Genomic DNA, 24,496 nt, shown 5'->3' on the forward strand with positions numbered 1-24,496 from the left:
TATGTGTTTTCAAAAATTATTTTTATTCCTTAAAAGGCGTTTTAGACTTTATGTGTAGACACTTAATCCCTACAAATCCTTCATTCAGCTCATGCACTCGGTTTAAGAATTGTCAGTGCAGTTTCCAGGAGTTCACTTTGAAAACCAGACATACACAGTGAGGAACCTCTGCGCTCTAATACCATATGAAGGCCAGCAGATTTAAGAAATAACAAGTAGCGTGTCAGAGCTTCTGCAGAACAAATTATACCCCTGCTTTAAATCTGTCTGCCCTTGGTCTCTCGCCCAATTTTTAAAGGAATGGTGTTGTCTTGCCAATCCAAACTCTTAAATCACCTCTCGAGCAAGGCAATACCCTTAACACTCCAGGTAAAATGTTTCGGAAAAGGTGAAATTTGTGTTTCATTTGCCCAGATGATGATCTGTTTATTGGTTATGATTTATAAAAAACATTCTTTTATTGGTTTTAACGGGTCATTCATACAGTGTCTGTTTCAGTGTCTCATGTTCTACAACTGAAAACATCCCACAGTCCAACTGCAGCTGCAGCACAGACTGTTATTCCACAGGGGTTTTTTTTGTGCAGGTCACATCAGGCGAACGGTGAATAGTAGAACAGCTCTGATACCACACTTTACCTTGTTGCCACTGGTTTTTGACTCAACAAAGGATGTTTTGGTATCTCGCTCATCGGCCATATCGGCCCTGCTGTTCTCAGCCAAACATAAGTTCACGACTCATTCATAGACAGGCTGAGGTTTCCTACTGCTACAGTAGGGAGGAATTACTACAATGCTGTTCTGTTCTGTACTATGAGGTGTGGAGTGACAGCGATAGAAAGCAAGCACTCCCCATTTTCATACTGACCTGTCAGAATTGGCCTTCAAGTGTGTTTTAGACCAAGTCCTGCATGCTCTTCCCCTGCTACCAGTTCTGCGTCTAGGAGGCTGTACTAAAGTTCACCATCTTAGTTTGACATGTTAACATGCTAATATTTGCTGAGACTGATGGAAATGTCATTAGTGTCATCAGTTTTGCAGGTATTTGTTCATAGCCATACCACTAGAGGCAACAGTCAAGGTTAAACAGCAGCTATTGATTTGGACCCTGACCTTTCACCAGATGAAAAGATGTCATTCTCTGTCCTATAAATGTTTGAATAAATGACATTCAAATAATTTATACACAAGGCTGAAAAAAGAAAGTTAATCAATAATCTATCATCTTGTCCAGGTCGCTCTAGGGTACTTTGGGAATTGGGAGTGTTGTCTCCTCCTTAATAACTATTGATCAATAGTGCCTTACTGGTAAATAAGCGGATTTTCAGTCTGCTCTACTCTCATTTCTGGGAAGCGTTTGATGTCAATTGTCCTACAAAGAAATCCAAGGCATGTAGACAGGACATCGATTTTTATCTCTAGAAAAAAAATACCCATTTTTCAACCAATATTTTTATGTTCAAAGAGAATTTAGGAGTAAACGTCTAAAACAGTAATATCACATCATCACATATAAACAGCTGCTTCACATTCACAAGGGATCAAGCTCTAGTCAAAGATAGAGGAGCACTGATACCAAGTGAAAAAAGACATCAATGGGATGTCAGTTAATGATGACTAGTTACATTCCTCTTTCATCAATCCATGTGCCTCCAACTACAGCTGTATTTATCCAAACCTCTTGGGAATGGATGCTGTTCAGACCACTGAAATGTTCTAAAAATCCAAACCAAAGATGATCGGCTGTGCTCCAAGACATGCTTCAAAGCCCAATTATGAATTAAAGTATGTTTTTTTTGCACTGTGGCAATTTTTGTTCATAATTGCTATCCAGATGGACTGACCAGTTCATGCATCAAATATCAGGATGAACAAGGTTTTATTGTACCGCAGAGTCAACCAAGAGGGTTTGGGAAATTCCCATAACGAAGTGCACAACTGACAAAAAAAATTGAAGGAGTGACAACGGGAAAGGCAGTTCATCAGGTCACTGATGATTTACCACGTCAGAGACCAGGCAGGAACCAATGGCAGGGACTCATTAAAATGCCTATTTCCAGGGCTCTTCTGTAACCAGGCCATCAAGGCTGAGTGATATGGGACAGAAAGAGGAGAGCAGGAGACTTATGAAGTGAACTGAGAATGAGTGGTCTGTCCTGAAAATGCAGGGTCAAGGCTATGTGGTAGAACTGATGTGGGCAATGACCCTGACAGAGCTCCTAATATACATGACTTTGAGCCACTTTGCTCATGTCAGGGCTTAGATGACAAATTAAACAGGGGGATGGAAGAGAGAGGAAGGGAGGGGAGGTCTCAGAGACAGGACAAAGGTGGCTGTCCCATAATGCTCTTTCTACCAGTCTGTATCAATGCTGAAGGGGGTCCTTAAGGCTCAGTGTTAGACTATTGCATTAAAGGCCATGGCTCTAAGGCCATGTTATCTGCTATGTTTTTATGCAAAGGCTGGAGACCCCAGTTGAAGGTTTTGACATTCATATTCATTGTCTTTGCTCGGACTGGAGCACACAGCAAAATAAAATTTTTAACATGTTAGAGAGAAGCAGTGTGAAGAACAACATGACCAGTGTTCATCTAAGCCAGTACAGGCTGTGCAACTTAGTATTACAGTGTGAAAGGTAGGGCTGACTGTTATTAGATTTTTTTTTATACTAATGCTAATATAATACCTGAGTTTTGGCATGGATACTAACATGATACTTTCTTCAATAACTTACTTTGAGAATTATAACATATATGTCAACATATACTTTGTTAATCTAACAAAAACCTCAGAAGTTCTTAAATGTACATTTTTGAAAGTGCAAGGATTTGCAAGGAAAATAAGTTATTACGAATCTGACCAGATGTTAGCTTTTTGCACTTGATAGTCTTCTGACGCATTAGTTTGTACCAAAAAGGGTTGAGGGCCAGCCTTAGTGATAGTTGTCAGAGGAAGAGTCCCCATGAAGCTAAAAACTGGCCCTGACAATAACAGCATTGCACAACTTTGGTTCAAAACACAAACACGACCCAGTAACCTCCTAAAGTCCTTGTCCTGACAACACTACTACTACAACACTGTGGTTTCAATCTACTGCTACTACTGAATATACTCCAGCATACTAAACTGCGTGAAGTCAAATGAAGTCTTAAGGAAACTGATCTTTTGCAACAGATCTCTGTGTGCTATATAAATGCAAGCCAAAAACAATTTTTACCCTAGATCGCAAATGTGACCAAAGATGATGGATGAGACACTTTGCATGTGTGTGTCTGTCTCCTTGGCAACGTTTAGTTTATTTATAGAGGAAAACACAGATCTTACCCAAAGGCCCAAAGTCCAACCTAGTTTGTCAAACTGACAGACTTGACATGTTATTGTAGCCATGGAGCCCACTCAGTCACTGCAGTCATTTAACAATATATTATATACCAATAGACAAGTAAGTTAATACTAATAGCCCATTTGTAGTTTTCACCTCATATTTCTGATGACTTGCGTAAACTTTCACACTCCATTAATTCAACTGTAGATGTGCACACAATCTCACATGTTAATGCATAAGCACACAAATACATGAGATCTGTGGGCTCAATCTGGCTCTTGTGTGTTCTTTATAACATAGCTCCACAACCAGTCTCAAGTGTTGGAGTTGGAGTTGAAGTTATGTGTCAGGTTGTGCTTAAAGTGGCAAAAGATTTGCCATACTAGATGTGAAAAGAAAACCAAAATATCTCAAAATAACTAATTCCTGATAACTTTTAGTTATTGCTCTTACACTGTGATATACATACAGTATGTGGGAAAAAAAGCATGTCTGTGGATCACAAACACACATTAATCTTACACATGTATTATGTGGAGGTGAGTATTTAGTCAGTTATCTTGAGTAATGTTTGGGAGAATAGCAACGCAGCCTGGCAGGGGCACAGACTGTAATGTGGTGGCACATTTAAATACAAGAAAGCTATTTTCTTCTCCTTGAGGTTTCCTAACCTTCTTTTCCCCCTGTTGAGGTCTTTTTCATTTCCATCCTCCCTCTTTTTTTTTGTCCCACCCTTTTCTCTTTGTGCTTACTGGGGCAGCAGGAGTGGGGCCTACAGAACTGCTGTGCTAAGCTTGAAGTCACAGAGCCTGGCGTCAGGGAAAAATACAAGCTGAGCTCTCATGCAAAGTGGACACACCAGGAGCTCAGCCCTGTGGTTGTAGTTTCTGAACTTTTATCTTCGAGACAAAACTATTTGCAGAGTGGTGTGGATAATACCTTCACCTGCATAGCAATGCAGAATAATTTAGAAGCCACATTCTGCAGTAATAGCTCAGGCACATGTTTGCTCGGACAAATGGTTGACAAATTTACGGAAAAAGCAGACACAGGACACAAGGACTACTTTTCTAAGAAATAATTAGTTTGAAGCTGTCTTCCATGACCCACAGGTAATTATTTTGACATTCAATGTAAACAAAACGCTATAAAAAATATGCTGCAACCCAGCACTAAGAAACATTTATCACATTAATGGAAACAAACAGACCATGCATTAGTGACACACACACCATAGAAAAAACTCTTTTCTTTAAGTGAGCAGTTGTCCGTCCATATTGTCAACACACTAAATATATCCAAACATGTAAAATTACCAACCAGGTTAAGCTAAACCTTGACACTTATTTAGTGCTTACCATTTGATGAAGACTAATAAATATTTAATTTGCATTCAACACTTTCTATATACCTGCATCATTTAAAAAGAACACATCTCATGAGGGCAACAAGTCCTACCTGTGGTTGTTGTGTGTATGATCGGCCCCAGGACTGGGAGGTAACAGGTGCGTGGGGTATAATCCTTCCCGTGCCTCCTGCCTCCGTGGTAGGAGACTGTGAGCGTTTGCCTCGGCGAAGCCCAGGTTCCTCAACTTCTCTGTTGATTCTGCGCATGTATACCTGGGACAGGATGCATCACAAAGAGCTACATTATGCAGCTATACTCTCCTACTTTCCTCCAATGTATTATTCCTTTTGTGTAAGGAATGTACTCAGACTTTGTCTCATACATTTATTCATTATCTCACCTCTGCAGGGGACGGCTTGGCTCCCTTCTGTGCTTCAGCGTTCGCACCAGTTCCTGTTCCGCTGTTTATCGCTTCTTCTGTATCGAAGGTAGTTGCCCGGTAAGCCCTCCATGTTGTTGCAGTTTCTGCTTCATCCTCCGAACCACCATCAGTCAACATCCTTGTACCCCCTCTTCCACGGCCTGTCTCATCCACTGACGCAGTGCCCCGGGTTCTCCAGGTGCTTCTCACAGTCACATTCTTCATGTCTGGTAAACTGTCTTCTTGGGAGTGCTGGTTTTGTCTTTGGCGTCTCCAGCTGGTGACCGTGGTGGTGCTACTGCTGCTGCTGCTTTCAAAGCCTGACTCTGTGTCATTAAAGTCCGCGGAGGTTGTGTCCGGGGATTGGACGCTGAAGTTGCTGCGTTGGCAACACAGGTGGCTGGTGGTGGTCTCCACTCTGGAAGTGTTGTGGAGTTTGGACCTTGATGAAGAATCATTGTGGTCGTCCACCCCACAGTCCTGGTCCCGGCACGGTCGCAAGGTGATGTCGCTTTTGGGAATGGAGATCTCATACGGGATGGAGATGCTACCATGATGCTCACTGCTGGGGCCTGGCAACAAGTAAAATGAATCATCAAAAATCATTTACAGTAACTATCAAATATTTTCTGGATAAAATATGTCTTAAATATACACATATAACAGAATAAATACATGAATTCATAAACAAGACTGTAACACAGAACATTGTAAATATCATACCTGCTAAACATCAGCGCATTGTCATTTTAAGCATGTTAGCATACTAACATAAGCATTTAGCACAAAGCACCTGCATCCAAGTACAGACTTACAAAGTTGCTAACATGTTTTTATAAAATACCTTATGGTGTTTTATTTGGGAAAGGCAGATCAGAGAGAGGGGATGCCATACAGCAAAGTTCAGTTATTGTTGTACAGATCATTTATGTAAAATTTAAGTGTCCACTGAACTTACCTATGAGGATGTTACTAGTGGAGGTATGCCGTTCTTTGATTGGCAAGGGTTCACTGGACACACTGCTGCTGCGACTGCTGGTTCTAGAAGAGCTTGGGTCATTGGGGTAGATGGTTATACTACTGGTCATTTTACTAGTGGTGGTCACGATAGGTTTGGTAGAGATTTTGGGTTTGCCATTTGTAGACAAAGGTTCTGAAATCATCACCTCCTTCCTGTCGATCTCAACGATCGCAGGCTTGATGACAGCCTTTGACCTCAGTGACTCACGTGGGCTGCACACTCGCTGGATTTCAATCCCTGATTGAATCCCAGTATAGGTGGGCCCCTGGTGGCCTCCCTCAGCTAACGGTGTTCTGCTGCTGTGGAGCTCTTCATCAAATGAGCTCCTAGTAGAAGATCCCTCTGAATGCGAGTCATGGACATGGGAGTGTCTAGGATATCTGGAGGTTGCAGTCCGACTGCTTACAGTTGCAGTACTCGTCTCAGTTACAGGCTCTGGTTCAGAGGGCCTTGAACCAGTAGATTCAGTTTCGGAGGCAGATGAATGACCCTCTGATCCCTGGTCGTTGGGCGGCAGTGGAGTGACTTGGGATCTGTAGGCTGTGTAGGATCCATTGGCTTTGGACAGGGTGGAGGCGACAGATACAGAGACAGATTCCTGAACCTGGTCTGTTGATTCCTGATCTGAAGCAGACGCTGTGTCCTTCTCTAAAGCAGAGATACTGTTGACGTTGCTGGAACTGTCAGGCACTACATCAGAGTTGTTTGATTCGCTATCACTACCAACGTACAATTTTGAAAACTTTTCTACTCTGCTCTTTTTAGTCTCCCCATCAGTCTGTTTGTGAGTTGTCCTCAGGGGCTTCTGGTCATTAGCTGCTGGAGGGTAGCGACTAAGAACAGATGCTTTTTTAATATCACTAGAAGGTGTGTTTACAGAGCAGAGAGTGGCTCCTCTTGTCTTTTCTTCAGTTCCTCGTCCTGTGTCTTTTATTCCGTTATCAGATGTAATTGCAGTAGTTGGGGTTTTGGGTGTCCTTCTACTTTTGTGTGCAGGACTGAGGGCTCTCCTTACAGACTTAGGAGAGCTCTCCTCTGAGTGACTCAGGTCTTTGCTCCTTAGCTTGGTCTCTCTCTTATGCTGAGGAGAGAGATCTCTGTTCCTGTGTTTGGGGGAACTCGGTTCTGAGACAGTTGCAGCACTCCTATACTTGGGCTTCTCCTGTCTGAAACTTCCCTTCACAATAATCTCTTCATTCTCAGCTTTGCCGTTCTCAAGGACCTTAGCAGGACTGTTGGGGCAAATGTTAGTGCTTCCATTGCCATGTTTATCCACATTACTGGTTCCATTTCTGCCGATTCCACCTTTTCCGCAAAGCTGCGTCCTCAGCTGTTCCACCTCCTCGCTTAGTTGGCGAGCCTTGTTTCGTTCCATCTGGAACTTCTCATGAAGTTCGCCATTTTTGGACTCTGAGCTCTTTAGATCCTTCTCCACTATCTCCAGCTGTTTAAGACGGTTCTTCAGTCTCTCGATTTCCTGTGTCAGCTCCTTTACTTTGTTGTCCTCCTCCTGCGAACCTTCGAGACCGCTGTTCTTCTCATTCTCAGATTTGTTCAAAAGACCGATATTGTCATCAGCCATCTTCAAGTAGTCAAGGCTCTTCTTGCGTCCCGTCAGTTTACTTGTGAGGAGCCCAGTGGATGAAAACTCATCCTCAATACGCGATTTAATGAAATCCGTACGACCAGGGTCTGCCGACATGCCAAGGCGGTTCTTCTGCTGCTCCAATTTTTCTGTCAGCTTTAGAATGATCTTCTCATCCTCTCTCTGTTTCTCTAGTAGCCTCTTACGCTCACTCACAAAGGTCTGGGTGAATCCTTTGAGCTTCTCAAGCTCCATTGCCAAAGCCTGCTCTGCTCTGTCCAGCTTTGTCTCAGACCCCTCCACCTCCTTCAAACGTGCTTTGAGGGCCTCCAACTCAGACGAGAGCTTCTTGGTCAAGTTTTTCTCCTCATTGAGGCTCAGACAGAGCTGGCTGCACTCAGACTTGCTTTTCCCAAAAGCTTCTTCCAGTTTCTCCAGTTCGGCCATCCTCCGTTGTAGACGCTCAATCTCTGCCTTTAGTTCCTGTGTAAGGCTTTCCTCTTCTTCCAGTTTCTCTCTGACTGTGCGGCAGAGGTCCTCAGCTTTGCGTACCTCCTCATCTTTACCCTGTATCTTCAAGAGACATTTCCTCAAGACCTCCACATCACCAAGCAGAGATGAGTTGCTGCCTTCTGCCTGGATGATTTTGTCCTATAGAGGAGAGAAAGAGTTCAACCAGTCAATAATCTATTCATGTAAAGTATCTCTGTTACATCCCGTTTCAATCTTTCTGAAATGCCCAAACACATACACAGACAAACAAACACACTGTCAGAACCAATCAGAACCAGTCAAGCAGTACTGACCTGCAGGTCAAGTAGCTCATCCTCAGACTTCTGCAGCTTGTTGGTTGCTTCTTCCAGTTCTTCCAGCCTTCGGCCGAGACTCTGTAGCTTATGCCGCAGGTGGCGATGTGTCATGTCCTTATGCTCAGACATGGCTATAAAATTCCGTGTTATATCTTTTGTGTTTGTTTTGTTGTTAGACTTATTTGATGACGTTTTGGGAGGTCCACATTTGTGTGGTAGTCCCTTAGGTCCTAAGGGAAATACTCTTTTCTGTCTGTAGTCAGTGTTTATTTTGGTGACTGTCACTTTAAGACTTTGAAGCTCCCTCAGAGTGGTGTTTAGGAGACGAATCTGTCATCTGTAGGAGGGAGAGAGGATATAACACTTAGTCATCCATAATTTGTCAATGATAGTCATTTGCATTCTCAAAAAGGTGGCTCAGTAAGTGAAGAAAAGGACTGCTTATTGTAGCACACAGAATACTGTAGTATTTCACACTTCCATCTAATTACTGTAACACAAACCATAGGACAAGACTAAATGTGGACAAACACTAATGCATGTACAATAAAAACATATTTACACATGATGTGGCACATAAAGAAATAAATCTCGCTCTTTTCGTAATGATTACAACCTTTGATTTTTAAAATAAACGTGAAATTATCTGTGGAAAAGGTACCTTTCTTATTATTTTATAATGACCTCTTCCTTTTCATCACTGAACCACCATGTATTTCACCTTGCCTGTCTTTTGAAGGAGATGGGGGTGGCACTGCATACATGTGTGCATGAGTATGGGGGTTTCAACATGCCTGCATAGGCTTGCACACACAGACACAGACACACTTTATCGTCTCCCTGCTGTTGTATCCCACATCGATTTATGCTTCCCTGCTTCTGCTGACAGCAGCATATCTCAATAACACCGCTCCTTCACATACACCCCCCACACATACACAGTGGTCACCGTGGCAACCACTACATCACAGCCCCTTCACAACACTAAGCAGAAATAAATTTGATCTGGTACAAGATCGGACATTTAAGAAATCCCATAATCGCAAATAAGGATACCAAAGCTGTTTCGTCCTTTGCCTTGTTAGTCAGTGCATAATGCCAGAGGCTGGATGTGTGTTTCTACAGCCATTACAATGAGTCAGTGCTATGTGATGAGAACATAGATTATTAGCACACCACAGTCTGCCTGTCAGCATGGCCTGCATGAATCGAACAGTTGAAGCTTCTGTCTCATGCATGATTCAGGTCGCGGGCTCTTCTTGTCTTTCTAAATTGTATAACTCCCCTTTCCCTCATTATTCTGCCAAGCTTCCCCCACTGACCGCAAGAGAAAATTGACCTGAGGGTAGGACGTCATATCTGCACACATCATCACTTATCGACCCCCTGGCAACCAGCTCCATAGCTCTTTTTTCCCCTTGACTACAGTACCATGTTCAAAGACTGCCTTTCTGAAGCTACAAACCGCTATATATAAAGACTACTGTAGTTTTACATTAAATAACTTTTACTGCTGTAAAAACATCAACCAATGCAGTAAATTTACTGAATCCTTTTATCTGTGTGAACTATGTGCGTACAAGGTATAACTTGACATTATGGTTAACTCCAGCATAGTTTCATATATGTTCTACCGTTTCATTTAGTGTAAAAGAAACGCACATCACTCTTCCCACAATTCATTAAATATCTTGTTGAACATTAAACCAAGGCAATAAGCTTTGAAAGTCAATATGGCAACGATTACTTTATGGAAAAAGCACAATGTAAACTCAAAGTGTTTAGCTGTAGCGTTTTAATTAATCTATACTTTCATGAGGTCTAGTGGTTTGGTAATCTTCTCAGTGGAGAACAAGCCTTTGAGGAAATACTGTAAAGTGCATGAGAGTAGGATAAAAGGACAAATGGGGAAAATGTCGGGGGAAAAAACGCTAGCCTAGCTGTCCACTTAGATGCCAAAACACCTTAGTCAATAAAGTAATTTTGTGTTGCATTAGCTTTGCACAGCTGTGGCCTGTTAAGTGAGTTGTAGACCAATTTTTCTGTGTTCTCGAGGTGGTTGCTGTGATCCAAACCTGTCCTGACTGATCCTGTTCCACTGGAGTATAAGTACTAAGAAAAAATCCCATATATCCAATAAAAAAGGAGAGTGCTCACTGGCACAAAAAAGTTTAAATAGCTACAGTTCAATTCTTCATGACAGCTCTTCACACTGCACTATGCAACTCAGGGGAAATGTAACCACTGAAGTTAAAAGAATAGCCTTTAAACAATGTGCCTGGGGAGAACGTTTTTTTTTTGGTCCAAGCTGGTGGTCCTACTGTCTTGACCTACTCAATAATGAAACATCATTCAAGTTCAGTTTTTATTATTTTGCCATCTTTCTGATTATCTTAGGATTGGGTTTTAAACCCTCAAATGATTTCTGAAATTCAACAACTCTGAAAGCAGCTCTGGTTGAGCCTCGTCCTGGTTACTAATGGTGTTTCGCTAGGTCCAGCTACTCCTGTCTTGGCAAGCTGCCTACCTCTCCTTTTATTCTCCCTTTATTTCTTTGCCAGCACTCTACCTCCCTCCCTCATCTCTCCCCTCCATCTCTCTTAGACACGCACACCAGCATGGCCAAGTGGGCGCTTTTAAGGGGCGGCGGTGCGTGCAAAGCGACTATGGCAAGGGTCCGCCTCTGCCAAACCAATCAACATACCTGATTCACTTATCGCAGGGCTGGGGCCTCATTAGCTACATTTGGGACAAGACAGAAGGGAATTCGAAGGATGGTGGGTGAGACGAAGAGAGAAGAAACGAGAAGGTGCAGGATGGTAGAGGGAAAGGGAAGGGCAAGAGATTAGACCTGAAGAAATGATAGAGGAGTGTAGGACATCAGTATTAAATCTTAGACCATGAATTTCTTCCATTTAACACCATGACCCACATAGATAACAAGCCCTAATATTCCTGTCTTTCTTTGATTTTCCACACCTGTGGCTGTGGCAAGAAAAGCACAAGGTGTGCAGCTGTTTGAGAACAGAGTTTTGAAAATGTGGAGTTGGGAGGGAAAGGGCTCAAATTCAACACATAGTTTCATTCCCCTGTTCTGTGTGCTGTTTAACAATTATGGAAAACCTGGAGGGGGGTAAGAGCTGCGAAGCAGGGAAACTGACCCCTTTTATGCAGACACATTCCTAATGACGGACTAAACAGGGCACTGCCAGTCCCTCGCTCTGCCTTGTCTGCTCTTAACCAGGCCACCAACAGGCTCTCCCCAAGCCTTCTCTCTGCAGAAGCCCATTCCTAACCAGGGCATTGTCTGGGTTTATGGCCAGGGCCCAAGGAGTATATAAAAATGTTTTTAAGGTTTTGCTCAGTCTGCTCTGAGCATCAGATGGATCAGTCCAGATCTGATTTCAGTCAAAGAAATTCCAGTGATTGCTTTCTTAACAGATTCATGCTATTGTCCGAACTGTGTGGCAAACCTGTGTGAATATTGTGACAATCTGACCCAAGTCTGAAAGCAGGGTATCATCTAAGCTCATACACCATCTGTAACAACACTCACAATTCATTAAAAAGGACACTGGAAACAGCTTAAACCAAGCCCTCATTGACTACACTGTATGACTCTGGCATCGTCTACTTCATGAAGTCTGGGCAGGAAGTTCCCTACTTGACCTTTCGGCAACTTCTGCACTCCTACTGCCGTTGTTACGAGGAACAGGGCAGTGAGACTGTTGATCGGCAGCGAGAGTGTAGGCTGCTGCACAGTTAGATTGAGATGACCTCTACCTGAATAATGAGGCTCAGTGGTTAGAGAGTGAAGACAATGTGGGAGTAAAATGACCACATAGGAGGCTGAAGAAAGGAAGGTAGATCCAGAAACAATACCAGTAGCAGTATGAGAAAAATGAGCAAGGAACATGGGAAAATAACACAAGAGCCAAAGCAGGCAACTGCCCCGGGGTCTCAGACCTTCAGGGCTACTAATGGCTCCAGATCCACCACGTGGCAATTAGTTTGTGGTGATTTAATTAATTGAAAATCAGGTTTGTTCATACTCTATGCACCACTAAAGCATGCTGTAAACTGAAATAATAGGATCTTCAAGGCAATGCCTGCATTATATTATATTCATTAAAATCCAGTTTTAATGCCTGTATTATTTTTGTATCTGTAACTGTATTTACATGGTGCATTTAACTTAATATATTTGTGGTTAATAAAGTTACAACAAAGACTAATACATACAATGCACAGACAGTAGGAGAAATGGGGGGGGGGCGGGGGGGGGCGGGGTTTAATAGAGGCCAGATGCATGAAGGAATGCAACTGATTCAGCAAGGAGTCTTGCAACTGTAGTTTATAGTTTTATATTTTGCATTTCAAATGTATAGGTAACTGGAGCAAATGTTCTTGGATACTGGAGAGAGTACACGAAGAAGTGTTAGATCAAAACACACACACACACACACAGGATAAAAACACCTATAAAAAATACATTAAAAACTGTAGCTGTGACACTCCCATTCCCCGCAGGTGCAAGTGTTAAACTCCAATAATTCTTTGCCTTTAAGGGGCAACATCAACATGACATCTACAGGTCTAAACTAGTTCTGTTTTTGCTTCCTTTTGCTGTAGGTGGCGTAGGTTGGCACGTGTTAAACTGGTAAGACTGGAAGGCACGGGCAGACAGATAAAGATGCAATGGGAGAGCCAGACAGTGAGGATGAGGAAGAGGATGAGAAGGACAAAAAACAAAAAACCAGAGGGGCTTCATTTTGTCTTCGGACCAACAATACCAAACAGACTTGAAAGTAAAACTTTGTTGAAGAGGTCCATCCACTCTGCTTGCTCTCCCTCTCAAACACACATACACACACACACACACACCAAGGTTACAATCATACACCATATCATTAGGGCTTTAGCCACTCTCTTCCTGCCTGCCTTTTGCCTTCAGTACATTCTGTTCTCTCCATGAAAGAGAGAAGGAAGGAAAGAAAAAGAAAAAAAAATCCCCTCTCTCTTGCACTTGACGTTAGGTTGGAACTTATGGTTTGAAGCTCTTCTGCCTCATAAACAGTAGTTAATAAAGGGCCCGAGTCCAATCAAAATGCCTAAACCACATCTTCATGTAGGGGGTTATTGCCAGTTTGCGTATGTGAATGTGTGACAAATACTTTGTGTGTGTGTGTGTGTGTTTGAGGAGGGACGACTGCAGTGGATGGATGCTGGCGCAGCACTGGAAGCCACAAGATGGTGGAGACCTGATGCTTGGCCTGCATTTTTCCGTTTTTCCAAGAAAGAGAAAACCGGCATCCCATAATGTTCGGTTTGTCGTTTCCTGTGCTGTCATGTTACTTTTTTCTCTGTTTTTTTTTTTTTTTTTTTCACCCTTTCAGTTTTGCACCGCTTCTGGAAAAATGGTAAAGAAATGAAAGGCAGTGTTGCATTTCAGCAGAAAAATGGATACGGAACTTAAGGTCATGTAGCTGGTTCATTAGAACAAGCTGAAATGGGATGGGAATACCTTCTTTCCTTGGATTTTTCCTTAAGATCCTGGGTTAAATGACCACTTACAGTATTAGTATTGAAGTGTGGTGGAATAGTGGGTAAACAAAACGTTGTCTCTAGTAGAAAAATAGATTTGTTTATGGGAGAGGACATTCAAGTTAACCACAATACCACTGTAACAACATAGCAGATTCTGTCTGCTTGTCAGGGCAACATCATTCAATGTTAAGATATTCCTTAGTGACATTATTTCCCTTTTCTTTTTCTTTTCTTCTCTTCCATCAGTTATTTCTACCCTTAAAAATAGACTGAAAGCAAAATGAATTTAAGTTCTTATACATCATAGTTTCGCTCCATTACTCTTGAGGGTCTTTCCTCAGAGGCCTGGCTGCCAGTAACTGGAAATGCTCTGCATGGACACTTAGCTTCATTTCAATTTGGATTTCCTGTCATTTGTTAACAGTCGGAGCTAATTTTAAAATTTAAGAGGAACAAGTTGCTTTTTATGGTTTCGCACACTCTGGGAGGGAGAGACAAAACCAAAATAAGAGAGAGCAAAGAAAGAAAAAGGAAAAAAGAACACAGCAGTGCAAGAAAAAGCTGGTTGTTGTCGGGTTTGGCCAAGTATTGATAGTATGTGAAAATAACAATTTATTATACATTTTATTTAAAAGTCTTCAAACAACCAAACCATAGGGTTTACCCCATCAGGACAATTCTGATTATTACAGGTAAAGTGTCAGAGAATATACACAACAGATTAAAAAGAGTTCAAACAATTAAGTCGGATTGTATTCGATTAACAGCAACTATGGACGGCATTTTTCAAAAAGTTTTTATAACCTCTTTTACAGGTGAAAAATGCCGCTCCATAATCGCCTGTTAACTCATAACCATTAGATTGGGTGTCTTGTATCTCAATAACATAAGAAAGATAATGTTTGAATAGATGAAAATAGGAGGTGTTCAGTTCCTTAGTAGGTTGTAATATATATATAGTAATAACAGTTGAAAACAGGTGCAGGATAAAAAAAAAAAACAGCATGCAAAAGAAGAAGAGGTTGCTTGACATTCACAAGCTCTAAAAAAAAATATATCTAATTTATTTAAAATGATAAATATATATATATAAATCTCAGTCACAATGCACTATTCTTCTGTATCCCAAAAAAGAAAGATAAGGTAAAACTTGACACACCCTTAGGGCAGTGAGGTTAAAGGTGAAGCTAAGGATGAAGGTTATCTTCATGATGAACATTTATGTGACCATCATGGTCAGATTTAGTTTGGCTGTCGGAGATAGTCCTCTCTCCGGTCTTAGCCCAGTAACCCAGAGCCTTTTCTAGGTCTCTCCTCCCCTCCTCCCCTGCCTGTCTAGATCAAGAGTCTTGTTGCTGGGGCTTAAAACCGGCACCCTGCTTAATGCGAGCACATGATAAGAAGATGAGAGAGGAAACTATGAGGAGGGGGATGAGAAATACCAGAGAAGGTTGGAAGAGAGGGTAAGACAGACATGGCAGGGTGAGAGAGGACTGTTTGACTGCTTTCATGCAAGAGTATGATAGTTCTACACATACACAAGATTTTAGGTTTCTCTTCTCTGTTTATGGCCTAATTGCAGATGTAACTTTGAAGAGGTTAAATCAAAGCCCTCAAAGCTTTTTGGCCCAGCTCCTGATCTTGGTGACATAACAGTAAATTAGAGCATGTTCTTGATCTGAAATCAGCACTACACACAGGATTACATTCAATAGTCAGGGTTGTTGCGACCAATAGGGGACGGATATTAGATGCTCTATTTAAAACAGCGGCATCTGAAAATACTAGCCAGTCAGTTGTTAGCTAGTCCTCAGGCAGATCTGCAGCCAAGGAGATCTAGAGCGACTTAAATCTAATCAGTTCTGATAGAAACGCAGAATGTCACACAGTGCAGGCTGGGAGGGATGCCCAGCAAAAAAGGTTAAAGGTTACTCGCTTCCTTCATTTCAGCGCTACTTCTAGCATCCTTCCAGTACCTCTGTTTGAACAGCATAAAATCAAACAGTAGTGTATAAAGTTATTGGCATGACAGGTAACCCAAAAAATCTTCAGTTTGAAATGATATAAAACAGAAAGAAGCAGCATATATTTACACTTGAGAAGCTAAAAGAAGGTATATTTTTGTCATTTATAATAGTTGCATAATTTATTGCCAATTGACTGATTGATTAATTGACTAATCATTGCAGCTGTAGTGTCAATATGTCTAATAACCAGGTGGATCCAACTGGACTCACAATCAGCTCTGATCACATGGTGAGTCTTTATCTCTGCAGGAGAAAAATCAAAAACTGTCTGCTGTTCAAACTTTTGACCCTTGACGAGCTGTACTACAGACGTGTGAGAGGTGTTACCATCTCCTCCTCCTGCTCGCTTCAAACTCACGTTCTGTGACACATTTTGATTTGTCATTTGAATGTATTGAATAGAATAGAATTTGTACATTTTTGGAGTGGGCAAAGCATCTGTAAAAATTCAATATTTCCAAAGAAGCCATTGCTACAAAGATGACAAGGTTTACAGTATAGTGTACATTTGCACACATCAGCCACCATCAAGTTCAAACATGTGTCTCCATTCTTAGACTAAAATGTCCACTCGCTGCCTGTCTGGAACCCACATTAACTGCTATAATTTATACATAATACTAAAACTATATGTATTTAAATGCATTTTTGTGTGGGGCTCACTTGCATAAGTATTTCAAACAAACAAAGGTTTTGCAACACTTGTTATTCATGTAAACACATAGATTTATGTCCTGTGTGACTTGCCATCATGTTACCATGAAATATTTCCCAACTCTATTCCAGCATGTCCTCAGCCTGCTGCCCTCTGTGTTTGGGGTCAGAGGTCACTGACACTGTAAACATGCACAACGCTCCCTACAAGACGATGGGGCAAACAGAAGTGAGGCCCTGATTAGGAGAGCAGATTGTGTTGTTTTGTGAGGCAGCTAAGCCAAACCGAACTGAGCTGAACTGCATCAGTGCGATGCAATGCGGGAAACGAGAATAGTGTGGTTGGTGTACAGATAACAAAAAACACATGGATACTTTGAATATGGGAGAGACAATAAAACGTTAATGATGAATTAGTAACTGAGGGATTGCAGACACAATGTGATTAAACAAAAACATGCAATAAATCAGCCATGCTCAATGAATAATGAGCAAAAATCATGTGTTCATAAAAGCCACGTGCAACTGTAAAATCTTATTAAAGCAGCTGCAATGATAAAACATGTTTCACATATAGAATTACCACTTGTGTAAAGACAAAAAACAAGAATAATAAATATTTGTCAAAGGCCATAAAATGAGACTAAGATATGAGATTTAAAGGGTCAGTAAACTCCATTATCTTGCGTGTGTGATTTGCTATCTTGAAGACTACAACCATAGGAAGTCCCAGTTGTGAAGTGATAGACAAGAAGACTCCAGTAGGAGACGAAACTGTCCAGCCACACCATGACATTAATATGAGCTTTGATTAGATGAGGGAGAGGAAGGAGAGTGTCCACACATTTTGGAGTTGAATTGTGGGTAATGTTGGCGGCCAGGTTTTTACAAGGACGGAGAATGTGTGGGATGAAAAACGATATCTCTGGTTGTGCCGCTTTGATTTTGATACTTTTTCTGAACTGTCTATAATAAATCCGACAATGTTACAGGAATGCAATGCTAAATCTTTAAGGCATCCTTATCAAAGATATTTATGTTTCTCTGTTTGCAACTTCAAGACACAAGAACATTTAATCTCAATTTTGAAGCCAACATGGATAAGAAGTCCTTAACATACTCAGATAAAAAATGTAATTTTAAACATCTATAATCCTGTGACAACTTAACAAACTCCATCTGCTGAGGAAGATCTGGGGATGATGATCTGGTTAGCTTCAATGAGCATCATTCGGAACAATTCAACCGTGGAGAAACTCTCTGACTTCCCATTAACAGCGTTTTCTGGGAGGACCAACACTAGCTACCTATTTAAAGCTATGCTCAACAGCTGTTCAGGCACTCTCAGGTATCAGCAGACGTCAGCAAAAACTTTATACGACTGAGTGAGTGCACGCAGATATGTGCAGTTGTGTGCAATGATGAACTGCTCGGCTAGGAATGTGTGTGTGTTTGTGTGTGTGTGTCACCGTTTCACACTGATAAGAGAACATGAAAACATCACAGCATGATGACACTTGTTAGAGTCAACACTGGGTAATGAAGAGTCTGTGTGAATAAGTATGAGTCAGACGAAAGAGGCGAGGCAGTCAGACAACAATTAGAAGAGAGAGCTAAAGAGTGATAAGAACAGAAAATGACAGATAATTGTGCCTTATACTCATTCATTACCTCCATCATATCCTGCGTGTTTGTTTGAGAGTTAGTGGGATATATAAAAAACGGGTGGAAAGTTATTTCTTTTTGGGGTGGGATCTAGTTTGAGGATGTCTCAACGTTGCAAGACTGGCAGACATGATCAGAGATGTTCTGATACCATTTCTTCCTAGCTAATACCGATTCCGATACCTTAACACTGGCCAATACAGAGTACGTACATGTGAGTTAAAAGGTCCAGTGTGTAGGATTTACTGACTCCACGGAAGGCGACCCCATCTGTAGATAAAAGGGGCTCATTCGAAGGTAACAAAAACACAACGCTTCTTATTTTCCAGTGATTATACACAAATAAACAGAGACCTATGAATATTATATTCATTTTCTGAACATGGATCCTCCTAAATGTTACATACTGGACCTTTAAATAAACACACAGATAGATAGATATACAGTACAACTCCATACAACTCTAAAAATTATCAAAAAGGCATTACTGCACTTATACAGATTCAAATCCAGACTCTTATTTAAAATGTTCAAACAAATATTGAGGTTTGTGCAGCCTTAGCAAGATTAACACACTGAATGCTTTGTAGCCGAACTTGAAATTGTAAAACCTGACGTTATACAGTTCCCACACTCTGTTAAACAAAGCATTACAGACTGTAAAGCTTCATTTACTGTCAGAAGATAACAGAGCCACACACTGTGTCTGCAGAGTATCATTGGCAGAGAGCATCACACAAATGTGTGAAATGTAACTATACACTCGGTGCCACAGTGCGCACAAATGTACTGCAACAGGTTCATCAGAGGAGTGAGGTGAGATTTATGGTGGAAACGCTACATCACATCTGTTCTCACCCCAGATGGACTGGGTTAAAGAATGTACGGGACCTAAATCAAGCTAAAGTCTGTGGCAAAAATCATGTAGTAAACGCTATACGGTCAATGACAATGAGATTTAAATGTAATCATGGTGGTGTATTTGTATGCAACACTGTTTTTCTCACAACTGAAGAAATTCCTGAAGTGTCAAACTGAATTGGAAGGTTAGTAATTGTGTATTTTGCCATTTCCTCCAGTAAAGGTCAAGGTCATTTTATTACTATTCAATATTTTCTTTACATTCTGTTTTTCTCCTGTTTTCTATCGGTCTCTGTCATGTCACCTTTAAATATCACCCCCCCAACCCCCCACACCCCACCCCCCAGTGTTGCGCTGTGTCGTTCCCTTCGCCTTCACATCCTCATTCCCCTTCCGGCTTGCCTGCTGATTTAAAACATCGCCTTCTGTGCTATTGTACCCTGAGTACGAACAGAGGATGACAAGTGATTCATCGAAAGATCCTCGCGTGCGCCTGGTGCGAGACTGACGCTAGTTTAGCAGTTGCTGCCGCGCCTGGAGGCTGCGCGAAAACTGCCCACAAACCTGTGCGATCAACGTAGGCTTCTTTAAGCGTACAGCCCTGTCAACCTGTCTGCCTTGGCTGCTCTGGAATCCTGTGCTCAGTTCACTGCTGTCCCACGGTACAGAGCGCAAACGACCAGCATATAGGAGAAGAGCTTTGGTTTGGCAAGGGAGCTTGTCATGCTGTCATCACTGCCGCCTTCGGCATTTAGGGCTGGCCTGCTGCGCTGGGACATGGATGACCTCAGTTGGGCCTCTTCCGACGAGGAAGAAAACAGAACACACAGAAGAGGAAGGAGAGAGAGAGAGAGAGAGAGAGAGAGAGAAGCAGAAAGCCTTTGACGACGCAAATGTGCAAGACAAAACATATGCAATACGGTGAGGTAAGCAAACAAAGATGGAGAGAAAAAAAGAGGAGAGAGAGAGTGAGATGAGGGGAGTGACTCCACAGAATGCAGAGCAGGTAGCTGCCGGAGTGGATTACTGCAGCAGGAATGCAGCACTGGCTACAGGGTGGAGGGAGGGAAGAGAGCAGGAGAGGTAGCAGGAGGTAAAATGATGAAGTTGTATACGAGGGGAGAGATAGAGGCATGGTGAATCATATAGCTATTTCAGATTGTGCCATTACTGTAAGGAAACAAAGAATTCAGACTGTAAATATATGTTAAGGCAAGGGAGAAACTGATTATGTTGCTTATTACATTTTCACATCAAGTACACAAAGCTGCTCACATGCATTTTGAGTTCTGAACATGTAACAGGATACTTGCTGAACGGAAGTGAGTTATTGTTTTGTGTTAAGCCCCAGTGGTTTCCTTTGGAATAAGGAGAATCAGGCAGTTTGGATGAGAAGCAACAGCCAAACACGGATGAGTGACGAAGAAGTGTTCAACCAGGAAGGAAAATCACCATAACGTCACCCATAGTTTAAAAATTGACTTGCACAATTACACCGTAAAGGAAGGTTGTGGCATTTTGGCAAATATTTGCTTTTTTGTCGAGAGTCTGTACCACTCTTGTGCCTGTACGCTAAATATGAGGCTACAGCCTGGAGACAGTTAGCTTATTATGGGAAATCAGCAAGCCTGCCCAAAGGTAAAAAACATTGCAGCTGTACCAGCACTTCCCAGGCTCACTTATTAACACTTAATATCGTGTTTGTGTGAAGACGACCTTTGGACAAAGCCAGGCTAGCTGTTCCCCCCTGCGGCCAGCCTTTATGCTAAGCTAAGCTAACTGTCACCTGGCTCAAGCTCCATAGTCAAGCTATTCGGTTTTAGTATGCGTCACTCTTAACTGCGTAATGTACACCAAAATACACGAGGGACGTGCCTTTAGTCGCAGGACACTGACATGAGAAGCTCCTTTTCCTGTCCGGTTTTCACGGTCTTTGTTGGTTCCGGACTATTTAGGATGAATTCAGTTCAAGCAGGATGTGAACTAGCATCCGGAATAATAAACGCATGTTAATGCGGCTCAGTGAAGAAGCACAGAACACGCCTTGGCCACATATTGACCTTAAACTGTAGACTGCTGAGTAGACATGGTAAGACAGTGACACATGTACTGTCTTTGCTGACTAACCTGGCCTGATAACACACACACACACACAAGCTGCTTGTCCCTGAGAGCAGTGTGAATGTGTAGGCGTATGAGTGCTCTGACCCATATGTTTCAGAATATATAAAGTACAGTATACATGTATGTGTGCCACTCCTGTGTGACTTCAGGCTACAGGGAAGGAAAAGCGGCGCCGGCGTTTGTGCCCAACAGGAAACAGACTCACAAAGAGCAGAGGAGGGGCGGAAGAGGCAAGGAGGGGGAGGAAAAGGTGGGCAAAAGGAGGAGGATGGGGAGGAGAAGAACAAGAAGAGAGGTGGAGGAGTGGAGGGAGCCAGAAGAAGCATTTAAAATTCAAAACGTTATCAATGCTCGATTTTGCCTGACTGGTTGATTTGATACAAGCGAACACACACACCGCTAAAGTTAGAGACTAACAAATCTAGGTATATACTGGGGTATACTTGGGAGAGGGAAATCTTACTTAAGGGGGGTGAGTACTAGGAGTATACTCGGGCGGTTATACTTTGGATATTACTGGGGGTATTGCTGGGGGTAATACTGGGCGCCTGGGGATCGAGGTCTTTTGATTTATGGATTAACAGGCACATGTTGGTTTTTGTGCTCTCCGGTGGATACAACCCAGAATAAAGCTCATTTATACTGGGGTATACTGGGGTATACTGGGGTATACTGGGGTATACTGGGGTATACTGGGGTATACTGGGGTATCTTTAAGTTTCAGAGGTCCATGTTTTTCAACAAGAGATCAATACATTTTAGGAGTAGTTCAACATTTCGGGAAATTGATTTCTTTTCTTTTTTCCCGCAAGTTAAATCAAGAGATGTACATCTAATGAATGTGTGTTGAGCACAAAGCAGGAGCAAGGAGGTAATCAGTTTAGCTTAGCATTATGTTAGCTTTTTCCGCCTATTGCAGGAAGCACAGGGAAACAGCTGACATGGCTATCTCTAAAGTTATATATAAAAAAAAAAAAATAAAGGTGGGGTTATGTTGTGTAATTATTTTTTGGAGAACAACAACCAGGCACAGTGACTTCCCAGAGTCTCACTACCTAGAAAATGCTCTCTACAGAAGTAACTGGGAGAAACAAGCCTTAGAAGTGCTGGTACATGTTTGTTTCCTGAAAGTGGTACAAGTCTTCTTATCTCAGTCTCGCAGACAAAAATAACAAACCAACCTTATTTTCCAAACTGCTTAACTATTCCTTTAAGAGACATAAAATATTATTGGTATGCACACAAACTGCTTATTGTACAAAACATGCATTATGGTAATATGTAAAGTGTAATATATAAACCTTTAACTGGAAAATGCCCAATACTGGATTTATTGGATATTTTGATGTTACATTTTAAATTACTTTTATTAAAATTACATTTGATGAATTTCACAGACATCCAAAATATGTGCAAAAAACAGGAAAAGTCAGAAATAAGTCAACATTACCCACAACACAGGAAGGCACAACTTACATTTTAGATGCATCCTTTTGTCAGTTGCATGTTAAGCTCCTCTTCCCAAAGTCTCCATCCTGTGGGTAAAAACACACAAGCAGGGCACATGGTTAGTAAAAATGGACTCATTGGTCATCATAATACCAAGACGCACACACTCATGCCATCTTTCCCCATTGTTATGTTTGGAAGTTGGCAAGGTCCCGAGCCTGCGGCCGGGCTGACAATGCGCTCACTGTAGGGGAGATTGTTCACAGTCAAGCTAACAGGCTAAGAATGAGCTAACTGCTCAGATATGGGACGCGTTAGAAGGCTCCGCAATAGACTCATGCATGAGCAGACAAGCAGTGTTTGGCCACGACAACAGAAGGCCCTATTCAGTTCTCTGGGGAGGCACTGGTACACACACACACACACACACACAAACACACACGCACCATTATCATAATCATCATCATCTTAGAAGCTCTCATCTGCTTCAAAACATGTGCATGGTTAAACACACACACACACACACACACACACACACACATACATACACACACACACATATATACACACACAGAAAACAACCCAGACTTGGAGCATTCCTCTACAGTAGCATTCCATATGTTTGGTTAAGCACAGAGAATCCAGATTTAAGACTGGAGTCTGGACTGAATTTAAAGGATGAGAGAGGGAAGTAAAGGGAGGAGGGGAGGATTGAGGAAGAGGAGGGGGGGGCTGAAGGAGAAAGGGAACATTCCTGTGAACTGTAAGCAGCAACAGGACACTCTGGTACAGAAACAATACAACATACATTAAAGAATGAACCACTAAGATCATGTTTTACATCATGGGCGAGACTCCAAGAGATGCTCTGAATAATGGAAAGTTTCTACAGTTTCATGACAACAAAGCAAACTCAATCTGCTGATGATGAAGACCGTGTCAGTTGTATAAGTGCCCCAGAACAAGTCACCTGTACATTTGAGACTTTTACTGTAACAAGGTGGAAAAAGGAAATGGGAAAAAAAGATGTATGGCTGGAAGCATACAGGCCTGCAGCTAACAACTACTTTCTCCTTTAATCTCCTCATTATTAATTTGATTATTGGTTAAATTGTTTCATATTAGGTTACCAAATAGACCTGGCAACATGTTAGCCATGCTAGCAACATGTTAATGTCAATGTGTTACCTCAGATGTCAGTTTGACATGTTTTTGGCTTCTTTGGCCTTCCATTAAAAGTGACATCTTAAAATTGTCCAACAACAGTACCAAAAACCCAACAAGCCTTCGATTTACCACCCATACAAAAAACAAAGAAGAAACTGCATGTACTCAATTTGAGAAGCTGGAACCACTACATTTGGGGCATTTTTGCCAAAAAAGGTGATTTTAAACATTAAACCTGTAAAAACTTTCACAGACTAATTTTCTGTTGACTAATCATTTCAGCTTGTAGAGACGGTTTGTAAACCGTTCAGATAGAGGGTTCTCTCTCGACTTAGGCTAAACAAACTGAGAAAGTAGAGGCAAGTGATGTGACGCAAAGACACTTTGATCATGTAAGTAGTAGCTATTGATAGACAGAAAGAATCCGTCTTTTAGTTGCTGCTGCCACTCTCACCTCCTCTGTGTGTCATCCTTTCCGTTCGGTCCCACACAT

At 41.8% G+C, this 24,496-nt stretch overlaps 1 protein-coding gene across 1 annotated transcript in view; it reads right to left on the reverse strand.

Moving 5' to 3' along the window:
- luzp1 (leucine zipper protein 1) overlaps positions 1-24,496 on the reverse strand; it is a 45,872-nt gene that overhangs the window by 8,842 nt on the left and 12,534 nt on the right. Inside the window, exons 2-6 of the mRNA XM_035673939.1 lie at positions 22,864-22,922; positions 8,507-8,846; positions 6,053-8,351; positions 5,074-5,666; positions 4,784-4,945 (exon numbers count right to left, since the gene is read on the reverse strand). Coding sequence (XP_035529832.1) covers positions 4,784-4,945; positions 5,074-5,666; positions 6,053-8,351; positions 8,507-8,638 — 3,186 coding nt within the window. The 5' untranslated portion in view covers positions 8,639-8,846; positions 22,864-22,922. The remainder of the gene's footprint in view (positions 1-4,783; positions 4,946-5,073; positions 5,667-6,052; positions 8,352-8,506; positions 8,847-22,863; positions 22,923-24,496) is intronic.

This window comes from Morone saxatilis, unplaced genomic scaffold (assembly GCF_004916995.1).
Source record: "Morone saxatilis isolate NCDOM2014 unplaced genomic scaffold, NCSU_SB_2.0 Contig3, whole genome shotgun sequence".
NCBI classification, from domain to species: Eukaryota; Metazoa; Chordata; class Actinopteri; family Moronidae; genus Morone; species Morone saxatilis.